General features: G+C 40.7%; 3 protein-coding genes across 3 annotated transcripts in view; all 3 read left to right on the top strand.

Annotated features, from left to right (window-relative positions):
- LOC139449954 (uncharacterized) overlaps positions 1-20,088 on the top strand; it is an 82,271-nt gene that overhangs the window by 28,099 nt on the left and 34,084 nt on the right. The gene's annotated exons all lie outside the window — the stretch shown is intronic.
- LOC139449581 (probable serine/threonine-protein kinase clkA) lies at positions 2,714-4,909 on the top strand. Its single transcript, XM_071231040.1, has 2 exons — positions 2,714-4,685; positions 4,737-4,909. Exons 1-2 carry the CDS (start codon positions 2,714-2,716, stop codon positions 4,907-4,909), a joined length of 2,145 nt encoding a protein of 714 aa, XP_071087141.1.
- Positions 12,551-14,665, top strand: LOC139449610 (fibroin heavy chain-like). Its single transcript, XM_071231084.1, has one exon. The coding sequence runs from the start codon at positions 12,551-12,553 to the stop codon at positions 14,663-14,665; it is 2,115 nt and encodes a 704-aa protein (XP_071087185.1).

The following is a 20,088-nucleotide window of genomic DNA, read 5'->3' as shown; positions in this document are numbered from 1 at the left end:
CAAGGAGAAATATATTTACATGAAAACCATAAACATGTTTTTTTAATAAACACATACATATTCACACACACACACACACACACACGCACACACACACGCACACACACACGCACGCACGCACACACACACACACACACACACGCACGCACGCACGCACGCACGTACGCACGCACACACACACACGTACACACAAACATATATAACTAAAGAGAAAATGATATATGCGTGGGTACATATATGTGTATTAGTGAGGCTTTGTGTCTATCTACCCTCGTACTAGTATTTATAATGGGCATGTGTTGGTACTAGTGCCAATATTTAGTATCAGTATTCAATATGTGTGTACTTGAAAACAAGTCAGTATGACTCTATGTTTTTCACATTTGTTTCTAATTATGTAAAACGTTTCAAACTGTGAAAATAAGCAGAAGAAATCATATATATATTTACATATATAAGTCTTTTATATTATTCTATATTATTTACGTGAATGATGTAAGTAGGAAGAGCGTCTCTTCGGCTAATATCACCCTGATTAGTAATTTTTACTATTTTAAATACTCACCGACAAATACTATTTGACGAATACCTTACATGTTGGTTAACATATGAAGAATTACTCATTTTCAAGAGATATTAGATTGGTTCGATACACAAACGAACATATTGTTATGTTGTGTGAACCGACGCTCATGAACGCATCACATGTGACGTCATAGATCTATGACTCGAGATGCACCATTTGTCTCATGCATGATTAGCATGTAGACTTTGGAAATCACGTGCAGCATATCGTGATAAGAATGAAGACACTGTGGTTACACTTTACTAGTCGTTTGTTTTGTCATTAATTGGTACGCATTGGAAACATCTCTTCTCAACGTACATACTTATATGTATACATATTATATATGTTTTTGTAATTCGCGTTTCTTTTGTCGGTGAGTAATGAGTATATAAACCTGACTAAGGGTAACATACCAGTGTTACATGGGGTAAATGTCGTGTGCCGATACTTCCCAACGTGTTCGTCAATATCGGTGTAAAACCAACTCCTGTTATGACACTCCATGGTACACCCATTCCACAAGGCACATATTCATTTCAGACAAAATGTCATTTCAACGTGTAAAGTTCTACTGATAGTTACTGATAACCGATATCGATTTGAACAAACTATTTGACAGGAAATAAGGCGATACTACACAATCGATATAATGCACGTATATAAATAGATTGTTACCGAAATTGTTTAAACTGATATAATACATTGATATTGGTGGGTTTCAGTTATTACAAAAATGTCATAACTGTGAAATAACTTTTATATCGACAAAGAGCTAGCTCATAAAATGGTCGGAATGGTACAATAAAATCTGCTTTTAGCAGATGTTTTTGAATATGAAAAGAGTATTGTATTTATTCACTCTCTATTTTGAAGAAAAAATACCAATTCAAAGAAAGCAAACCTACCGTGCAATAAAAATTGAACATGTTATATAGTTTCTTAATGTTACAGTGCATATTTCGTCGAATACCTATCAAAAAAAGAAAATGATTTCACACAAGAATCAGAATAATGTTATAACGTAATTTGTACCTGTGTGGATAACGCCATCAACTCTACCTTATCGACTCTAATGACATACGGCGATATACTGAAACAGTTAATGGTTATTACTAACCTGTCATTAAAGGCCAATGTGTATGAATATGTATGCACTGTCCCTCTAAGTGTCCCTTACCCCCGGGGAGGGTGAGGTAACGCGTCTGTCTACCCCCACCGTCTCTAGACGGTCTTGGTTTAACGACGGAGCTGCCACTGTTTGATTAAAGAAGCTGGTCGCGGTGTGATCCCTCGTTATGATCCCGTTAAATTTTATGGCGATGAAGACGATGGTTTATAAGCAGGGTCGATACAGCGAGACAGCAGAACAGTCGGCTCTTCATCAGACACGGACACAGACAGGCAACAGTCAGTATGCAGGTAAGACACTTTTACATCTGTCTTGAAGTAAGAAGCGAAATAGGATGTTGCGTGATTGCATGATTTGTGGTTTTAAGTAAGAAACGAAAGAGTTTTTGCATTTGCTTTGTCTGTTTAAGTTCGAAACGGAAAATAATTTGACATGAATGGGCCTGCTTGATATATTGAAGTAATTCTGAGAAATTTGACAAAAAATGCGTTTGATGAACATGAAAAACAGTTAATGAAATATTTAACAACAATGCAATTCTTTATGCAAAAGATAAATAAAACCCGTATCAAGCTACATGTAATAAGTAAAGGAAAATATGTTGGAATAAACCAATAATTATGTACATGTATACTTGTATTTAAAGGGGTTTTGTAATAGAATTAAAATAGTTCGTTTATGTCATCAGTGCAATGTCCGTGGCGACTGAAGCGTAACTTTGTGTACGTATATATATAGCTTTAAGGTGTTAACGATAACAATATTTAAGTGAATTAAGGGACATTTATGAAATAGAAAGTTGAAGAAATTAATGTCATGAAACAAAAGCAAGCATCAGACAGTCAACAGACAAGAGTTTGAGATCATCGAGTATATGTTTACAGTTATTTTGAGTTGGAGTCGAGTAAAATATTAACTAATAAATACTACTACTACTGCTACTACATAAACAATCTGTGTTTTTTCAGTGTCTCCCCGTCGCCGTCGTCGCTTTGTGCGTCGTTGTCGTCTCCAGCATGACCTACAACAACAACTTTGGCTCTGTCGGACAGGTCGGCCACGTTGCCTCGGGTCTCAACGACTACGGCAAAGGGCAATATGGAGGCGCAGAGGGTCTTCGTCGTTACGGCAGCAAAAACAGCGCTGTCAATGCCTACAACAAAGCCGCCAACAACTACGCCGCCCACGGTAACAACTACCACAAAGCTGCTGATCAGGCCAGCGCTAAGGGGGACACTGCCTCCAACTCCTACGGCCACAAGAACGCTGCTCACGCTGACAAAGCTTCTGGTGCTGCCGCTCAGGCCAATAAAGCCAACTACCACGATGCTGCCGCCGCAAACTACGCCAGAAAGGACGCCGCCTCCAAATCTGCTGCCAACAACGACTACGCCAACAACAACTACTACCGAAAGGGGAACGTCTTCAACACCGGAGTCCACTACGGCTTCGATAAGAAGTACAACAAGAACGCCGATGAGGACGGGGACTACGAAATTCTTGATGACAGCAGTGCCCACAACCTCGACGAATATGAAGATAAGAACAAGGCTTACAGCACCGCCAACAGTGACCACGCCGCCAACAAGTATGCTGCTGATCGCTCCCATGCTCTGAAAGACAGCAAGTACGGTAAAGGCGCTTACAAGGCTCAATACGGTAACGGGAAATACGGCTCTGCTGCTAGTCAAGCTGCCAAGAACGGTGCTGCCAACCACGGCTACGACAGTAAACTGAACGAAGCAGCCGGAAGCAACAAATACTCCGCCAACGCTCACGATGCTGCCATCAACAAACATGACGACTTCACCGGCAGGAACGCCTACTACGACAGAAGGAACGCCGCTAATGCCGCTGCACAGGCTGCCCACAACGTTGCCGGATATGGAGGTCTCGCTCATGGTGGCCACGGTGTCGGTGGTGTCGCTGGTTCTCTGGGTGTATCTGGAGTAGGATACGGCAAGGGCTACGGTAAGCAGTATGGCCAGGGATACAACAATGGCTACCTCGGACATGACGCACACAACAACAAATACTACGATGCTGGCGCCCAAGGTCAACATGCAAACTACTATGACGGTGCTGCCAATGCCGCTCTCGCCAAAACCGGAGGATACGGATCCAAACTGGGTGAGTCTAGCAGAAACAAGGCCGACGCTACCTATAAGAGAAACGGCTACAACAACGCACATGCCAACGACTACTACAAGTCTGGAGCTGCTGCTGCCAACAACAACGCCTACAGATACAACAAGGATGGTGCCGCTGCCAACAACCACGGCTTCAGTCACGCCGGTGCTGACGCCGCCAGTCTCTATGACAACAAAGCCGCAGCTCACGACAATGCCAACTCTGCTTACGCCAAGGACAACTTCAGACGTAAGTACAACGATGCTGCCAAGAAACACCATCTGGTCAAGAAGTTCCACCATCATTCCAACGCCGGCGGCAACAACTACGAGCGTCTCAACTACGACAAGAAGGACTACAAGGACAACTTCGGACAGAACGCCAATGCCGCTCATGCCAACACTAAGAAAATAACCCAGAACCTCTACCAGAACGCCGCCAATGCTGCCGCCCATGACAACGACAAATATGCTGCCAACCACGCCAACAAAGCCTCCAACTACTACGATGCTGCTAATGCTGCCAACGGCAACGCCGCTAAGAAATCCAACTACTACAACAAAAACGCCGCTGCCTCTGCTGGTGCTGCCAACGCTGCTGCCAAGTCTTATTATGACAACCACAACAACGCTGCTGCTTCTAATGCCAAGAGTCTCAACGACTACTCACACAACCAGTACGGTAACAACGGCCACGCCTACAACGCCGCTCTCGGTGGTGCTGCTCACCATGCCGGTGCCGCCCACCACGACGCTCCCAGCTACGGTTACGGCGTCGGACACGGAATTGGAGGAGTTGGACGTGGAGTTGTCGGTCTTGGTCACGGTGTTGGTGGATACGGTAATGGGATCGGCGTCGGTAAAGGAGTTGTCGGCCTTGGAAACGGTGTTGGTGGATACGGTAATGGAGTCGGACACGGAATTGGAGGAGCTGGACATGGAGTTGTCGGTCTTGGTCACGGTGTTGGTGGCTTCGGTAACGGCAATGGCGTCGGCGTCGGTAACGGAGTTGTCGGCCTTGGTAGAGGCTTTGGTGTTGGTCAAGGCTTTGGAGGTTATAACCAGTACTCTTACTACGGGTAAACGGTTATAAATGTGTTACTGTGTGAGAGAGACTTTGATATTGAAAGTGTAAATGATCAGCGTTGTGTGACAAGATATTATGTGTTTGAACCTGAGGATGTCATGAAGTAAAAATAACTGAAATATGTGCTCTTTGGGCAATTGTTTAAACACGTTTTATCTTTTATAGTCGATAACCAGATTTAATTTCACAAAAATGTATTTGTAGCGATTGCATATTGGTCCAACAAAGTAAAAAGTTGTTTTCTCGTAGTGATGGAAATTATTTCTTTTAAAAACTATAATATGACATGTAAAATTGATTGTCTCCCAGCTGGTATTTGACCATAGAAACGTCATGATGAATAATGTCTTAAAGAGTTGTCTTGAATTGCTGATTTTTGTGCTGCAACATTTTTCTTTGTCAATCTGTTTACTAGAGCGACATTTATGTGTAATGATAATCTACTAGATCGCATGATCTTAACCACATAACCAACTGTGTTTACTTCATGACAACTTCTGGTCCTTGTGCATTTCTTTGTGTAAAGGTGTCCTTTTTTACTATCTCCAATAAATACTTTCTTCACAGAAAGATGAACGTATTGTTATATTTTCAAAGAAACCAAGTTATTATATATAATTTAATCGTTTTGTGTACAGCAGTTTGGTTGAATTCTGGAACCCAATACATCTACAATTACAAATTGTGACATGACGTGTCAAAATGTTCAAAATGTTCAACCGAATGTGTAAAAGCGGTTTTTTTGCACTAAATTGATTCATGGATCCGCCTACCCAAAGATAAATTTTGAGAACACTTTTTCTTCCCGGCTATTTCAAAGTCCATTGGAATAGAGCACAAATAATCAACTTACTTTTCATATAACAACCGTCTTTCATAATGCTTCACCCGCCCGTAAATCTGTCAAAGAATCGTTTTTGTTTTGAGCATAAAACAACAAAGGGACTTCAGATGGATAATTGAAGGAAGATTCTTGAGCTATTTGCAAGTCATTGTAACGGAAAGGGAACAGAGCCTTATTGAGTAATAGAGGTAGCACTTTCCAAGACATTGGACGGTGGGGGTAGCCAAGTGGTTAAAGCGCTCACACATCACGCCTAAGGCCCAGGTTCGATTTCCCACATGGATACAATGTGTGAAGCCCATTTCTGGTGTCCCCCGCATTGATATCGCTGGAATATTGCTAAAAACAGTGTAAAACAATACTCGACCACTCACACACTCATATTGATAACGATTCTAAAAAATATAATTAAGCGTCACCAAGCAGCTTTTGTATTTAAATTCACGAAATTATATGACGTCGATGGTGTCCTATTGTTGGAATATTGCTGAAAACGGCGTATATAACATACTCACACACTCACTTTCTTAGACAATGAAGGGTTAAGTGAAAGTAAGAATCGCGTTTTTCACATGAGAACGTGAAGAATACATTCCTCGAAATGTACTGACGTACTGATTCAAATAGGAAACATTGACAGTGTAAATCCCACTACGTTTAAGAGATGTATTGTCTTGAAGCTCACTATAAAGTGTGGTTTAGCATCGTTACCAACTTAATTGATAAGTGAATCATATTGGAACCTTTAATTTAAACAGCATACTAAACATGTACATTACACACACCATATATTGCTTGCTTTTACAGACCCGAATGTATACGTTTGTACGTGCTGCTTCATAATCATTTTCGTTTCTACTCAGATATATCCATGTGTGTATACGTGCGTGCTTGCGTGCGTGCGTGCGTGCGTGCGTGCGTGCGTGCGTGCGTGTGTGTTTTGGTTTGTTTTAAACGTATTTTATTGACGTATATGGTCAACGAGGCTATCCCTCTTTGGTGGCCCTGACCCTTATGTATGTACAGTAAACTACGGTTATAACGAACTCAAAGGGACTACTAATTTTAGCTCGTTATAACCGTAGTTCGTTATAAGCATATATACAGCATAACTACAGCAAATAGTCGGGACCTAAAAGTACGTTCGTTATATCCGTCAGTTCGTTATAAGCGTGTTCGTTATAACCGTAGTTTACTGTATGATTATACATTGATTATATATATATATGTGTGTATATTACATATATTTTATTTATATGTGTGTATAAGAGCCACTAAGTTTAGTTTGTTATAACCGCAGTACGTTATAAGCATAAGCACAGCATAGATACAGCAGTGTCCGCGACAAAAAAAGTTCGTCATATCCGTCAGTTCGTTACAAGCGTGTTCGTATTAAACGTGGTTAACTGTATATTACATTTCAAAGTAACAAGGAGAAATATATTAACATGCAATACATAAACATGTTTTTTTAATATACACACATACATACCCACATATATTCCCACAAACATATAACTAACGAGATAGAGAGAGAGATATATATCTGCATGGGTATATATGTGTTTGTGTGGCTTTATATCTGTCTACCCTCGTACTAGTATTTATAATGGGCATGTGTTGGTACTAGTGCCAATATTTAGTGTCTGTATTTAATATGTGTGTATTTGAATACAAGTCAGTATGACGCTATATTATTTCTCATTTGTTTCGAATGATGAATGAATGAATGAATTTCTTTATTTCCTCCAGAGTTGAATCCGAAGATTTTACATGGGCAAATACATTATTTACAATACATCAATGAAATTACTTGACTATATACAATGAAATCATGTTATACACTGATTTTACATGGGCAAATACATTATTTACAATACATCAATGAAATTACATGACTATATACAATGACATCATGTTATACACTGCTATGAATAAATAATTTACAATTTTCATTTTGAAAGCAGTAAGGTATCTAGTAGATATACATAAGGTGTTTCTTTAAATTCCATATGAAGTGGCAGAAAGACATTATGATGCTTTGCCAAGTATCGTAATCAAGTTCGTTAATCAAGTCATGAGTCTGCACCGAGAAAGAATGAAAACATATCATCATCGTCAAGCATATCTATTTTCACGTATACATCTGCATCAAGTTTATCAATCAGGCATGAGAAGAAATCATTTCTGTCAGGCATAAACATTTCACAGTGCAAAATAATAAGGCAGTCATAGTCATAGCAATGTCTATTACAATTATGGTTACATTCTTTCGACACTTTTGCTCTTGATCCGATTTTAATACAAAGTTGCAGGGGGTGTCTTAAATGCTAGTCTCTCTCTAACTCTCTCTCTCTCTCTCTCTCTCTCTCTCTCTCTCTCTCTCTCTCTCTCTCTCTCTCTCTCTCTCCAGATGTAATGTTCATTCTCTGATAGACGTCTGATTACAAGAGCTCGCCAAACCGATTTAGTTGGGAATGAACCGCTATCAGTATATTCCTTTATAAAGTTATCTAAATGGTATTTTAGCAGTATATAGAAGGATGTTGCATATGCTTACTGGGCGACTAATATTGACAATCGCGTTGGTAGCAATGTGAGCACAAAATAGGTCTTTTGTTATTTAGTTACAATCGTTATTGCAGAGCCTTCCTAATAATTGTAGTCTACATTTATCAATGTAGCCATTCATTGACCACATTCCCAAGTTAGAAATAGACGAATCGGTTGGATGTCTTTTACCAAATCCTTGTATATGACGAGCAAAGTAACGTTGTGTACATTCAATCATTTCAAGTTCTTAACCGTATAAGGCTGGTAACAATTCACATCCATAAAAGCTTGTAGATAAAATCATTCTTTTCCATATATTGACACATGTAACTGGGTGGAGGTCGGAATCGTTGAGGCCGAGTGATCGTAGTGAATTAACACATTTTCTTGCTTTCGAGCAACATGTCATGATTCTTTCTATACAGGATGAATTACTGTTTATGTTTGTTCCGCCATATTTGACGGAGTCGGAGGTGTCAATTATTGCATCGTCAAACGTGTAGGTTACTTTATTATGACGCTGACGTGTTTTGCAGAATACAAGTGATTTACTCTTGGAGGCATTATAGGTGAGTCTCCATTTGTTGGCATATAAACGAACTGAATCAAGGGAAGACTGTAAGCCCCGTGGGGTTGTAGACAAGAGCGTTGTGTCATCGGCCAATAACACACAGGGTATGTAGATGCCATAAACATGGAGGCCATCGTTTGCTTTCCTTAGTTCACATATAAGGTCATTCATGAAAACGAGAAAGAACCATGCTGGCATAACTCGACCTTGCCCAACACCTTGTTTAATGTGAAACTCATCAGATCTTTCTCCGTTGTAGGATATAAAAGCACAACTGTCTGTGTAGCTGTGGTGAAGCAAGTTCCATAATTTACCCTTCACACCAAAGTCATGTAATTTAACAAACAGACCGTCGTGCCAAATACGATCGAAAGCTTCTTCATGATCTAAAAATGCAGCAAACACTTGTGATTCTCTTTCTAGGTAAAAATTAACACATTCTAAAACGGCGAATACAGACATGATTGCTCCATGTTCCTTTCAGAAACCAAATTGTAAAGCATCGGGGAATGATTGGAGATTACTGGGTGTATATTTTTCTATTCTACTTATAATGATTTTCTCTAGGAGTTTAGATAGACACGATGTAAGAGTTATGCCCCTATAGTTACGTGGATCATGTTTGTCGTTTTTGTCTTTATAAATAAGTATTATCATACCTTTTCTGAAGGCACATGGATAATACTGGTTGCAAGTATTTGATTGAATAGGTGTTTGAGGGTTACTACACGCATCTCTCCTCCAAATATCAGGTGTTCATTTGTGATACCATCAGGTCCTGGAGATTTGTTTCTTTTAAGGTTGTGTATATGTGATCTGATTTCTGGGACTGGGATTTCTGTATACAGGATATCATCTAGTGGATCATGATTATGACGATTTTGTTCCATGATATAATGAAGTTTTGATGCAATGGTGAGTTTATAGCTTTCGTCAAAATCATCAGACTGGTGAGGTTTTGCCAAGTCTGAATAATAGTCACCCCACAGTTTACATATATCAGCTGAAGAAAGAGCACTACGTCCATTGTAAACTAATTTATCAATAACCGGTCTCAACTTACGAACATGTTTATAGAATGTATTTATATCGGTTTCACATGTCTTTTCTACTTCTGTACTTATTTCTTTGCGCTGTTTACGTTTTGATTTTTGGTGTAAACGTCTAAATTCGCTTTTTGCATTTTTATAGGATTTGTATAATCTAGAGTTTCCTCCCCGTGGTCTATTATCCCCTATCCGTTCTCGTCTGGCCACCCTCATTTCATAGTGGGACTGATTTAACCCATCATTTTTCCTTTAATTCTTTAATAAATTCTTTATTATTTACACGGATGATTTAAATAGGAAGAGCGTCTCTTCGGCTAATATCACCATGATTAGTAATATATAGTATTTTATATAAGCCTGACCAAGTGTAATATACCAGTGTTACATTGGGTACATGGGCACAAGGTGTCCGGTTATACCGCTAACCAGGTCCTGTTATAACCTAGACTTCCACACTCCGTGCTACAGACATTCCACAAGGCACATATTCATTTTCGTACAGACAAAATGTCATTTCAGCATGTAATCTTCGACTGAAAGTTATTGAGAACCCCGACCCGTGAAGATTCCGGGGTAGAATAGGTCTTCAGCAACCCTTACTTAACGTAAAAGACGACTATGCTTGTCGAAAAAGGTTACTAACGGGATCGGGTGGTCAGGCTTGCTGACTTGATTGATGCATGTCATCGTATCCCAATTGCGTGGATCATGATGTCAGTCCTTGGATTGTCTGGTCCAGATTCGATTTTTTTACAGACCGCCTTCATATAGCTGCAATATTGCTAAATGCGGCGTTAAACAACAAACAATCAAAATACTGATAACCCACATCGACTTGAACAAACTACTTGTCAGGAAACTATTCCGATACTACACAATACATACATACATACACACATACATACATACATACATACATACATACATACATACATACATACATACATACATACAGACAGACAGACAGACAGACAGACAGACAGACAGACATACATACATACATACATACATTCAGACAGACAGACAGACAGACAGACGAAAGGACATACATACATACATACATACATACATACATACATACATACATACATACATACATACATACATACATACATACATACATACATACATACATACATACATACATACAGACAGACAGACAGACAGACAGACAGACATACATACATACATACATACATACATTCAGACAGACAGACAGACAGACAGACGAAAGGACATACATACATACATACATACATACATACATACATACATACATACATACATACATACATACATACATACATACATACACAAGTATGATCCAATTGCAGAAGAGAGTGCTCAATACAAAGTAGAGCATATAATGATATATATGTATGTATATATATATAGTACATATAGTATACATATACAAAATAATAGTTACTGCAATACCATAACTGATGGAGTACGTGGATATTGGTTGATTAAAAAAGGCTATAATTGTGGAATAAACTTTTATAGTCGGAATCGTAAATCGAATCCGATATACGGATATATATTGAAACAGTTAATGGTTATTACTAATCTGTCATTAAAAGCCAATGTGTATGAATATGTATACCATGTCCCTCTTAGTGTCCCTACCCCCGGGGAGAGTGAGGTAACGCGACTATCTACCCCCACCGTCCCCACACGGTCTAGGTTTAACGACGGAGCCGCCACTGTTTGATTAAAGAAGCTGGTCGCGGTGTGATCCCTTGTTATGACCCAGTTAAATTTTATGGCGATGAAGACGATGGTTTATAAGCAGGGTTGATACAGCGAGACAGCAGAACAGTCGGCTCTTCATCAGACACGGACACAGACAGGCAACAGTCAGTATGCAGGTAAGACACTTTTACATCTGTCTTGAAGTAAGAAGCGAAATAGGATTTTGCGTGATTGCATGATTTGTGGTTTTAAGTAAGAAACGAAAGAGTTTTTGCATTTGCTTTGTATGTTTAAGTTAGAAACGGAAAATAATTTGACACGAATGAGCTTGTTTAAAGTTGATATATTGAAGAAACTCTGACAAATTTGACAAAAATGCGTTTGATGAACATGAAAAACAGTTAACGAAATGTTGAACGATTTAGCAATGCAATTCTTCATGAAGTGGATAAATAAAACCCGTATCAAGTTACATGTAATAAGTAAAGGAAAATATGTTGGAATAATGTTATAGAATTAAAATAGGACGTTTATGTCATCAGTGCAATGTCCGTGGCGACTGAAGCGTAACTTTGTGTATGTATATATATATATATAGCTTTAAGGTGTTAACGATAACAATATTTAAGTGAATTAAGGGACATTTATGAAATAAAAAGTTGACGAAATTAATGTTATGAAATAAAAGCAAGCATTAGAAAGTCAATAGACATATGTTTGCAGTTATTTTGAGGTGGGGTCGAGTAAAACATCAATTAAAAAAATATTACTACTACTACTACTACTACTACTACTACTACTACTACTACTACTACTACTACTACTACTACTACTACTACTACTGCTACTACAACATAAACAATCTGTGTTTTTTCAGTGTCTCCCCGTCGCCGTCGTCGCTTTGTGCGTCGTTGTCGTCTCCAGCATGTCCTTCAACAACAACTTTGGCTCTGTCGGACAGGTCGGCCACGTTGCCTCGGGTCTCAACGACTACGGCAAAGGGCAATATGAAGGCGCCGAGGGTCTTCGTCGTTACGGCAGCAAAAACAGCGCCGCCAATGCCAACAACAAAGCCGCCAACAACTACGCCGCCCACGGTAACAACTACCACAAAGCTGCTGATCAGGCCAGCGCTAAGGGGGACACCGCCTCCAACTACTACGGCCACAAGAACGCTGCTCACGCTGACAAAGCTACCGGTGCAGCCGCTCAGGCCAACAAAGCCAACTACCACGATGCTGCCGCCGCAAACTACGCCAGAAAGGACGCCGCCTCCAAAGCTGCTGCCAACAACGACTACGCCAACAACAACTACTACCGAAAGGGGAACGTCTTCAACACCGGAGTCCACTACGGCTTCGACAAGAAGTACAACAAGAACGCCGATGAGGGCGGGGACTACGAAATTCTTGATGACAGCAGCGCCCACAACCTCGACGAATATGAAGATAAGAACAAGGCTTACAGCACCGCCAACAGTGACCACGCCGCCAACAAGTATGCTGCTGATCGCTCCCATGCTCTGAAAGACAGCAAGTACGGTAAAGGCGCTTACAAGGCTCAATACGGTAACGGTAAATACGGCTCTGCTGTTAGTCAAGCTGCCAAGAACGGTGCTGCCAACCACGGCTACGACAGCAAACTGAACGAAGCAGCCGGAAGCAACAAATACTCCGCCAACGCTCACGATGCTGCCATCAACAAACATGATGAGTTCGCCGGCAGGAACGCCTACTACGACAGCAGGAACGCTGCTAATGCCGCTGCACAGGCTGCCCACAACGTTGCCGGATATGGAGGTCTCGCTCATGGTGGCCACGGTGTCGGTGGTGTCGCTGGTTCTCTGGGTGTATCTGGAGTAGGATACGGTAAGGGCTACGGTAAGCAGTATGGCCAGGGATACAACAATGGTTACCTCGGACATGACGCACACAACAACAAATACTACGATGCTGGCGCCCAAGGTCAACATGCAAACTACTATGACGGTGCTGCCAATGCCGCTCTCGCCAAAACCGGAGGATACGGATCCAAACTGGGTGAGTCTAGCAGAAACAAGGCCGACGCTGCCTATAAGAGAAACGGCTACAACAACGCTCATGCCAACGACTACTACAAGTCTGGAGCTGCTGCTGCCAACAACAACGCCTACAGAGTCAACAAGGACGGTGCCGCTGCCAACAACCACGGCTTCAGTCACGCCGGTGCTGACGCTGCCAGTCTCTATGACAACAAAGCCGCAGCTCACGACAATGCCAACTCTGCTTTCGCCAAGGACAACTTCAGACGTAAGTACAACGATGCTGCCAAGAAACACCATCTGGTCAAGAAGTTCCACCATCATTCCAACGCCGGCGGCAACAACTACGAGCGTCTCAACTACGACAAGAAGGACTACCAGGACAACTTCGGACAGAACGCCAATGCCGCTCATGCCAACACCAAGAAAACAACCCAGAATCTCTACCAGAACGCCGCCAATGCTGCTGCCCATGACAATGACAAATATGCTGCCAACCACGCCAACAAAGCCTCCAACTACTACGATGCTGCTAATGCTGCCAACGGCAACGGTGCTAAGAAATCCAACTACTACAACAAAAACGCCGCTGCCTCTGCTGGTGCTGCCAACGCTGCTGCCAAATCTTATTATGACAACCACAACAACGCTGCTGCTACAAATGCCAAGAGTCTCAACGACTACTCCAACAAACAGTACGGTAACACCGGCCACGCCTACAACGCCGCTCACGGTGGTGCTGCTCACCATGCCGGTGCCGCCCACCACGGCGCTCCTAGCTACGGTTACGGCGTCGGACACGGAATTGGAGGAGTTGGACATGGAGTTGTCGGTCTTGGTCACGGTGTTGGTGGATACGGTAATGGCGTCGGTAAAGGAGTTGTCGGTCTTGGTCACGGTGTTGGCGGCTTCGGTAACGGTAATGGCGTCGGCGTCGGTAGAGGAGTTGTCGGCCTTGGAAGAGGCTTTGGTGTTGGTCAAGGCTTTGGAGGTTATAACCAGTACTCTTACTACGGGTAAAGGTTATAAATGGGTTACTGTGTGAGAGAGACTTTGATATTGAAAGTGTAAATGATCAACGTTGTGTGTAAAGATATGTGTTTGAACCTGAAGATGTCATGAAGTAAAAATAACTGAAATATGTGCTCTTTTTATTTTTTATAGTCGATAAGAAGATTTCATTTCACAAAAATGTATTTGTAGCGATTGCATACTGATCCAACAAAGTAAATTGCTGTTTTCTTGTAATGATGAAAATTATTTCTTTTGAAAATTGTTTTTAGGGCATGTAAAATTGATGGTCTCCTAGCTGGTATTTGACCATAGAAACGTCATGATGAATAATGTCTTAACGATAACATGAAAAGAGTCTTGATTTTTTATCAATCCGTTTACTAGATGTCCATTTATATGTATTGATAATCGACTAAATCGCATGATGTTAACATACATAACCAACTCTGCTTACTTCATGACAACTCCAGATCCTTGTGCATTTCTTTGTGTAGAAGTGTCCTTTTTTACTATTTCCAATAAATACTTTCTTAACAGAAGGATGAATGTATTGTTCTATTTTCAAAGAAACCAAGTTAATATATAAATTTAATTGTTTTGTGAACAGTAGTTTGGTTGAATACTGGAAACCAATACATCCATAATTACCAATTGGAACAATCTGTTGAAGACTCAAATACGTCCGTAGCTGATTGTATGATCGTGTCAACATGTTCACCCGAATGTGAAAAATCGTTCTTTGTGCTTAATTGATTCACGGATCCGCCTGCCCAATTCAGATTTTGAAAACAGATTTTCTTCCCGGGTTCTTCAAAGTCCATTGGAATAGAGAAAAAGTAACCTTCTTACTTTTCATATAACAACCGTCTTTCATTATGGTTTCACCCGTCCGTAAATTTGTCAAAGAATCGTTTATATTTTGAGCATACAAAGGGACTACAGATGGCCAATTGAAGGATGATTCATGAGCTATTTGCAATAGGATAGGGAACCGAGCCTTAGGGGGCGGTGGGTAGCCTAGTGGTTAAACTATTCACTCATCACGCCTAAGGTCCAGGTTCGATTCCCCACATGGGTACACTGCCTGAAGCCCATTTCTTGTGTCCTAAAGTTGGATTATTAATAAAAAAAGGCGTATATACCATACTCACACACTCATTTCCTCAGACTAAGAGGAGTTAACGGATAGCTTAGAATCGCATTTTCACGAAAAGAACACATTCCTCGAAATATAAATGCACTTCACGTTCTCAGATTGCGAAGTGTCATTGAGACATGTTACCGATCGTTATATGCCTGTTTACCTTGCACAGTGCTGGAGTACACAGTTACGATTCAAACATGGACATATATTAAAGCGAAAAAAACATTTGCATGATCGTAAATCCGACTATATATCTTGAGCATGTTTTTATTAATTATTATCAATAGTGACGATACCAAATCTTTCGCGTAAAAGTCAGCGTATCCTGCCCCGCCGTGGGCACATGTCCCAAACAACATGCACTGGCCTCGAAATGTTCGTATAAAGTTTCATTAAAGTTACTAAAATCAACATTTCCATTAGCATAAAAAATCTCCACTGTACAATTTCGACTATATCATGAGCATGTGTTTTATGGAACATTATCAAATAGTGTCACCAGTCACAAACACATGCAAGGGCAAGTTAAGCGTGTACCTTTAAAATAACATTTTGATATATGGAATAGGGAATAGTATCGCACATCAATTTGGTCACCGATGCGTCAAATTTGGAAATGTCGCCCACATGTCTCTACCATACCACTTTTTGAAAGCTGTTGGAAGGCCTTGAATGCTGTACCTCAGATCAGATATATCTAGTCTTTTCTTGGTTCCACACATTTGAGTCCCAACCCTTACGTGAAGTGGTATACAATTGCAGTGAGATATGTGAACTTTACTGAGCACACTGTTTTCATATGTGGTGACACGCGGTCCTGTGCACAGCGCACAGGTCACAAAATCAGGTGAAGTTAAACAACATCGGTCCAGACCTTGGATGGGTGACCGCATTTCGGCAGCTTGGCGCCTGAAAGTTTCTAGGGCTTCGGTCCTGCCCAGCACTGAAGCAAGTGTAACACATTTGGCGTCTCCTTGGGCAAGCGTCTGTGTTCGAAATGTGCCTCTGTTCACCTAGCAGTGAATGGGTACCCGGTAGGATGAGATTGCAATGTGGTTGTTAACTTTCTATCCTCTATTTTCCCAGGGAGCTGATAACGATTCTTGAGTGCAGGCTAATTCAGTGACCGGGGTAATAATAGCGCTTTGAGCATATGCCCCTGTGTTGAAATGTGCACAATATAAATGGTCTATAATTATAATAATGATGATGATGATGATGATAATAATAATGATAATGGTTCACTGTTTTTATTGCGAATCCACTTTTCCTAAATACACCCGCACACAAAAACGCATTAATAACCAAAACAGTAAACAATACGTTGAAAACAATTCGAGTCATTTAGTGAAAAATTATAAATGATATATGAAAGACAAAATGAAAGAGTTTGAGCTTAATATGTCCTGCAACTTAAGACCGGAAACATAGCGTTGGGGTGGTCTTGTGGTTAACGCCGTTAACTGACACCAAGGACCAAAGTAGATTCACCACATTTGGTACAGTATACGATGTCCAAGATGGTACTTGTTGTTACCCTGCCTAACGTTCGCCATTAAGGTGAGAAAACAAGGTAGAGCCTGCTCGGAAACAGCATAATGTGTGTGTGAATGGGGTATCCATGTTAAACTGCGGCATGGTATCTCGGGGGTTAGCACTATAAAACTAGCATTATTCTGGACTAGTCACTCAATAGCGACACTCATCTGTAGAAAGATGTAGAAGTGCAGTAACATTGATTTGACGTTAAATCCCATTTCACGTATTTTGACGTTAAATCCCATTTCACGTTTCCCCACCTCTTTTGCCCTCGCCGCCATATTGCTGGAATATTGCTAAGAGCGGAGTAAAACATACTCACTCACTCACTCACTTGCCAGCGAAAACAAGTTCGGTTCTTGCTATAATCATCATTTTGTGATGTTTTATCTTTAAAAATTTACAGCGTGTTGATGTCATTATATGCAGCATCCTGAAGAGTGTACATTTGTTTAATGTTTAAAGAATTAAACTGATACATTGTTAAATTCACATTCTACCTGTGTGGATAATGGCTTTCAGAAAGTAAACACTTGAAAAATGGATTTTCCCAAAACATTTCAAACGTTAACAAAACGTTACTATGCTGAAAACAGTCGCCGAAAAGTTGCAAACTTTCCTTCCAAAACACAACCATGATACCCGTATCAAATATATTATTAATGTATCATCAAATTTCTTGTTTGTTTCATTTTAACATTTTAAGCCACCATCAAACATGGGTGTAAACTTTCTTTTGCCCGGTAGTTTACTTTTATACGTTAAATGCACCTTTTTAGGACTGATTATTCAGATTATTCGTGTCAATCCGGACCTTATCTCGTGACGTGTAATTGCAGCTCTTATCGAAACATTATCAATTTGTCAACTTCTTAAACTACCTGCAATATGACTATGTAAAACATAAATATTGCACGCCGCCCATTAAAAAATGCATATGATAAGACTCAGTACGGTTCAACACCTACGGCCACAATAAATAAATGATTAGATTTTCACCCATTTACAGTACAGAAGTACGTGAGTGAGTTGGGTTTAAAGCCGCTTGAGCGGTATTCCAGTAATCTCACGGCGTGTGAGCTTAATGTGGGAGGAAAGCTTGAAGTGATGCAGGTCTCAGACGTTTACCACTTCGGTGAAACCCTAGGGCACGGGTATGGTGCTGACAAACCTAGAAACATGATCGGGGCGAACCGGGATTCGATCCCACATTTATCAGTTCCTGGCATGCCCAAGGGACGTAATAATTCTAGAAGAAAACATTGGTGGACATGATGTGAGCGGTGTCTTTAGTTGAGAGCCGGTGAGGATGCAAGATTTAATTTATCGTGGCCTTAACATATTTCTAATAAGTGAGTCGACAAAAGATTTTGTCTTTTTCCCCGCATATGGCATATACCTAAGTAGGGCAGTATCGACTTTTATTGGGTCCAACTTCTACTTTCGCCCGGATTATTAGAAAGAAATGACGTCTAACAAAGTTTTAAAAATCTCTGATGTCGACGTTAATTACTTCTTGGTACCACAAGATGAGCTTGACATCTTGCCCGTAGTCGATATGCCAACGATCATGACGTACTCAATGGTAACCTTGTATCTATTTGTGCCATTAGACAACACACATATCATTGTATGCTGACTGCTTACCTGGAGACTAACATATACATGTAATCTATGATATTAATATTTTTTTCTTATTTATATAAAATAATTCTCATTATTTCATACATGTATATGGGATTCAGCTTGATATACAGTTGCATATTCATCTTATCTATACTGGATTTGACTAATTTATATCGAGATATTCCGCAGTCATATTGAAGGACTAGCACACAGAAACTGATTAAAGTGAGTGAGTAAGTTTGGTTTTACGCCGCTAGCAATATTCTAGCAATATCACGGCGGGGGACACCAGAAATGGGCTTCACACATTGTACCCATGTCGGGAATTGAACCAGGGTCGTCGGCGTGACGAGCGAACACTTTTAGCACTCGGCTACCGGACCGCCCCTGATTAATGTTTGATAGCCATGATTTATTGATGTATCAGACAAAGCTCCGCCCATTCACTGACTGTAAAACTTGGCACCTGGATCACGCTCCATAAAGCGCTAAGGTGATCCTAACTCCCAGACGTTTACCACTTCGGTGAAACCCTTCGGCACGGGTATGGTGCTGACAAACCTAAAAACACAGTCGGGGCGAACCGGGATTCGAACCCACAATAATAGGTTCCTGGCATGCCCAAGGGACGAAACTCTGCACAGCGAATCGCGGCGCCTTAGACGACTGGGCCACCCGTGCCCCCATGTGGCAGTGTAAATCCGTGAAATTGAATAATACACACGAAAATGTTTTTGAAACAATATTTATTCTTACGATTGGAATAGGGTGAGACATGAATCACAATGCAACAAACAAGACAACACTGTATTCTAGTAGAAAGGAAAGGTACACATGGGACTGTCGACATAATTTCGTGAATTTAAATGCAAAAGCAGCTTGGTGACTCTTAATAATATCTTTTTTAATCGTTATTAATATAGTGAGTATGGTTTTACGCCGTTTACCAGCAATATAACGGCTTGGGACAACAGAAATGGGCTTTACACATTGTACCCATGTGGGGAATCGAACCTGGGTCTTCGGCGTGACTAGCGAATGCTTTAACCACTAGGCTACCCAACCACCCCGTTATCAATTATGCATTTGGTTTATACTCAAATTACGCCTTTTATTACAT

Source organism: Haliotis cracherodii, unplaced genomic scaffold, assembly GCF_022045235.1.
Source record: "Haliotis cracherodii isolate W230 unplaced genomic scaffold, xgHalCrac1.p SCAF_8, whole genome shotgun sequence".
Lineage (NCBI taxonomy): Eukaryota > Metazoa > Mollusca > Gastropoda > Lepetellida > Haliotidae > Haliotis > Haliotis cracherodii.
The sequence above is the reverse complement of the archived record's forward strand: the minus strand, read 5'-3'. Positions and strand labels throughout refer to the sequence as shown.

What these genes read in the sequence shown, in the direction of transcription:
- LOC139449581 (XM_071231040.1), top strand. Translation starts at nt 2,714, where the DNA reads ATGACCTACAACAACAACTTTGGCTCTGTCGGACAGGTCGGCCACGTT. An exon ending in CGGTAATGGGATCGGCGTCG is followed by an intron (nt 4,686 to 4,736) that starts GTAAAGGAGTTG and finishes ACGGTAATGGAG; the next exon opens with TCGGACACGGAATTGGAGGA.
- LOC139449610 (XM_071231084.1), top strand. Translation starts at nt 12,551, where the DNA reads ATGTCCTTCAACAACAACTTTGGCTCTGTCGGACAGGTCGGCCACGTT.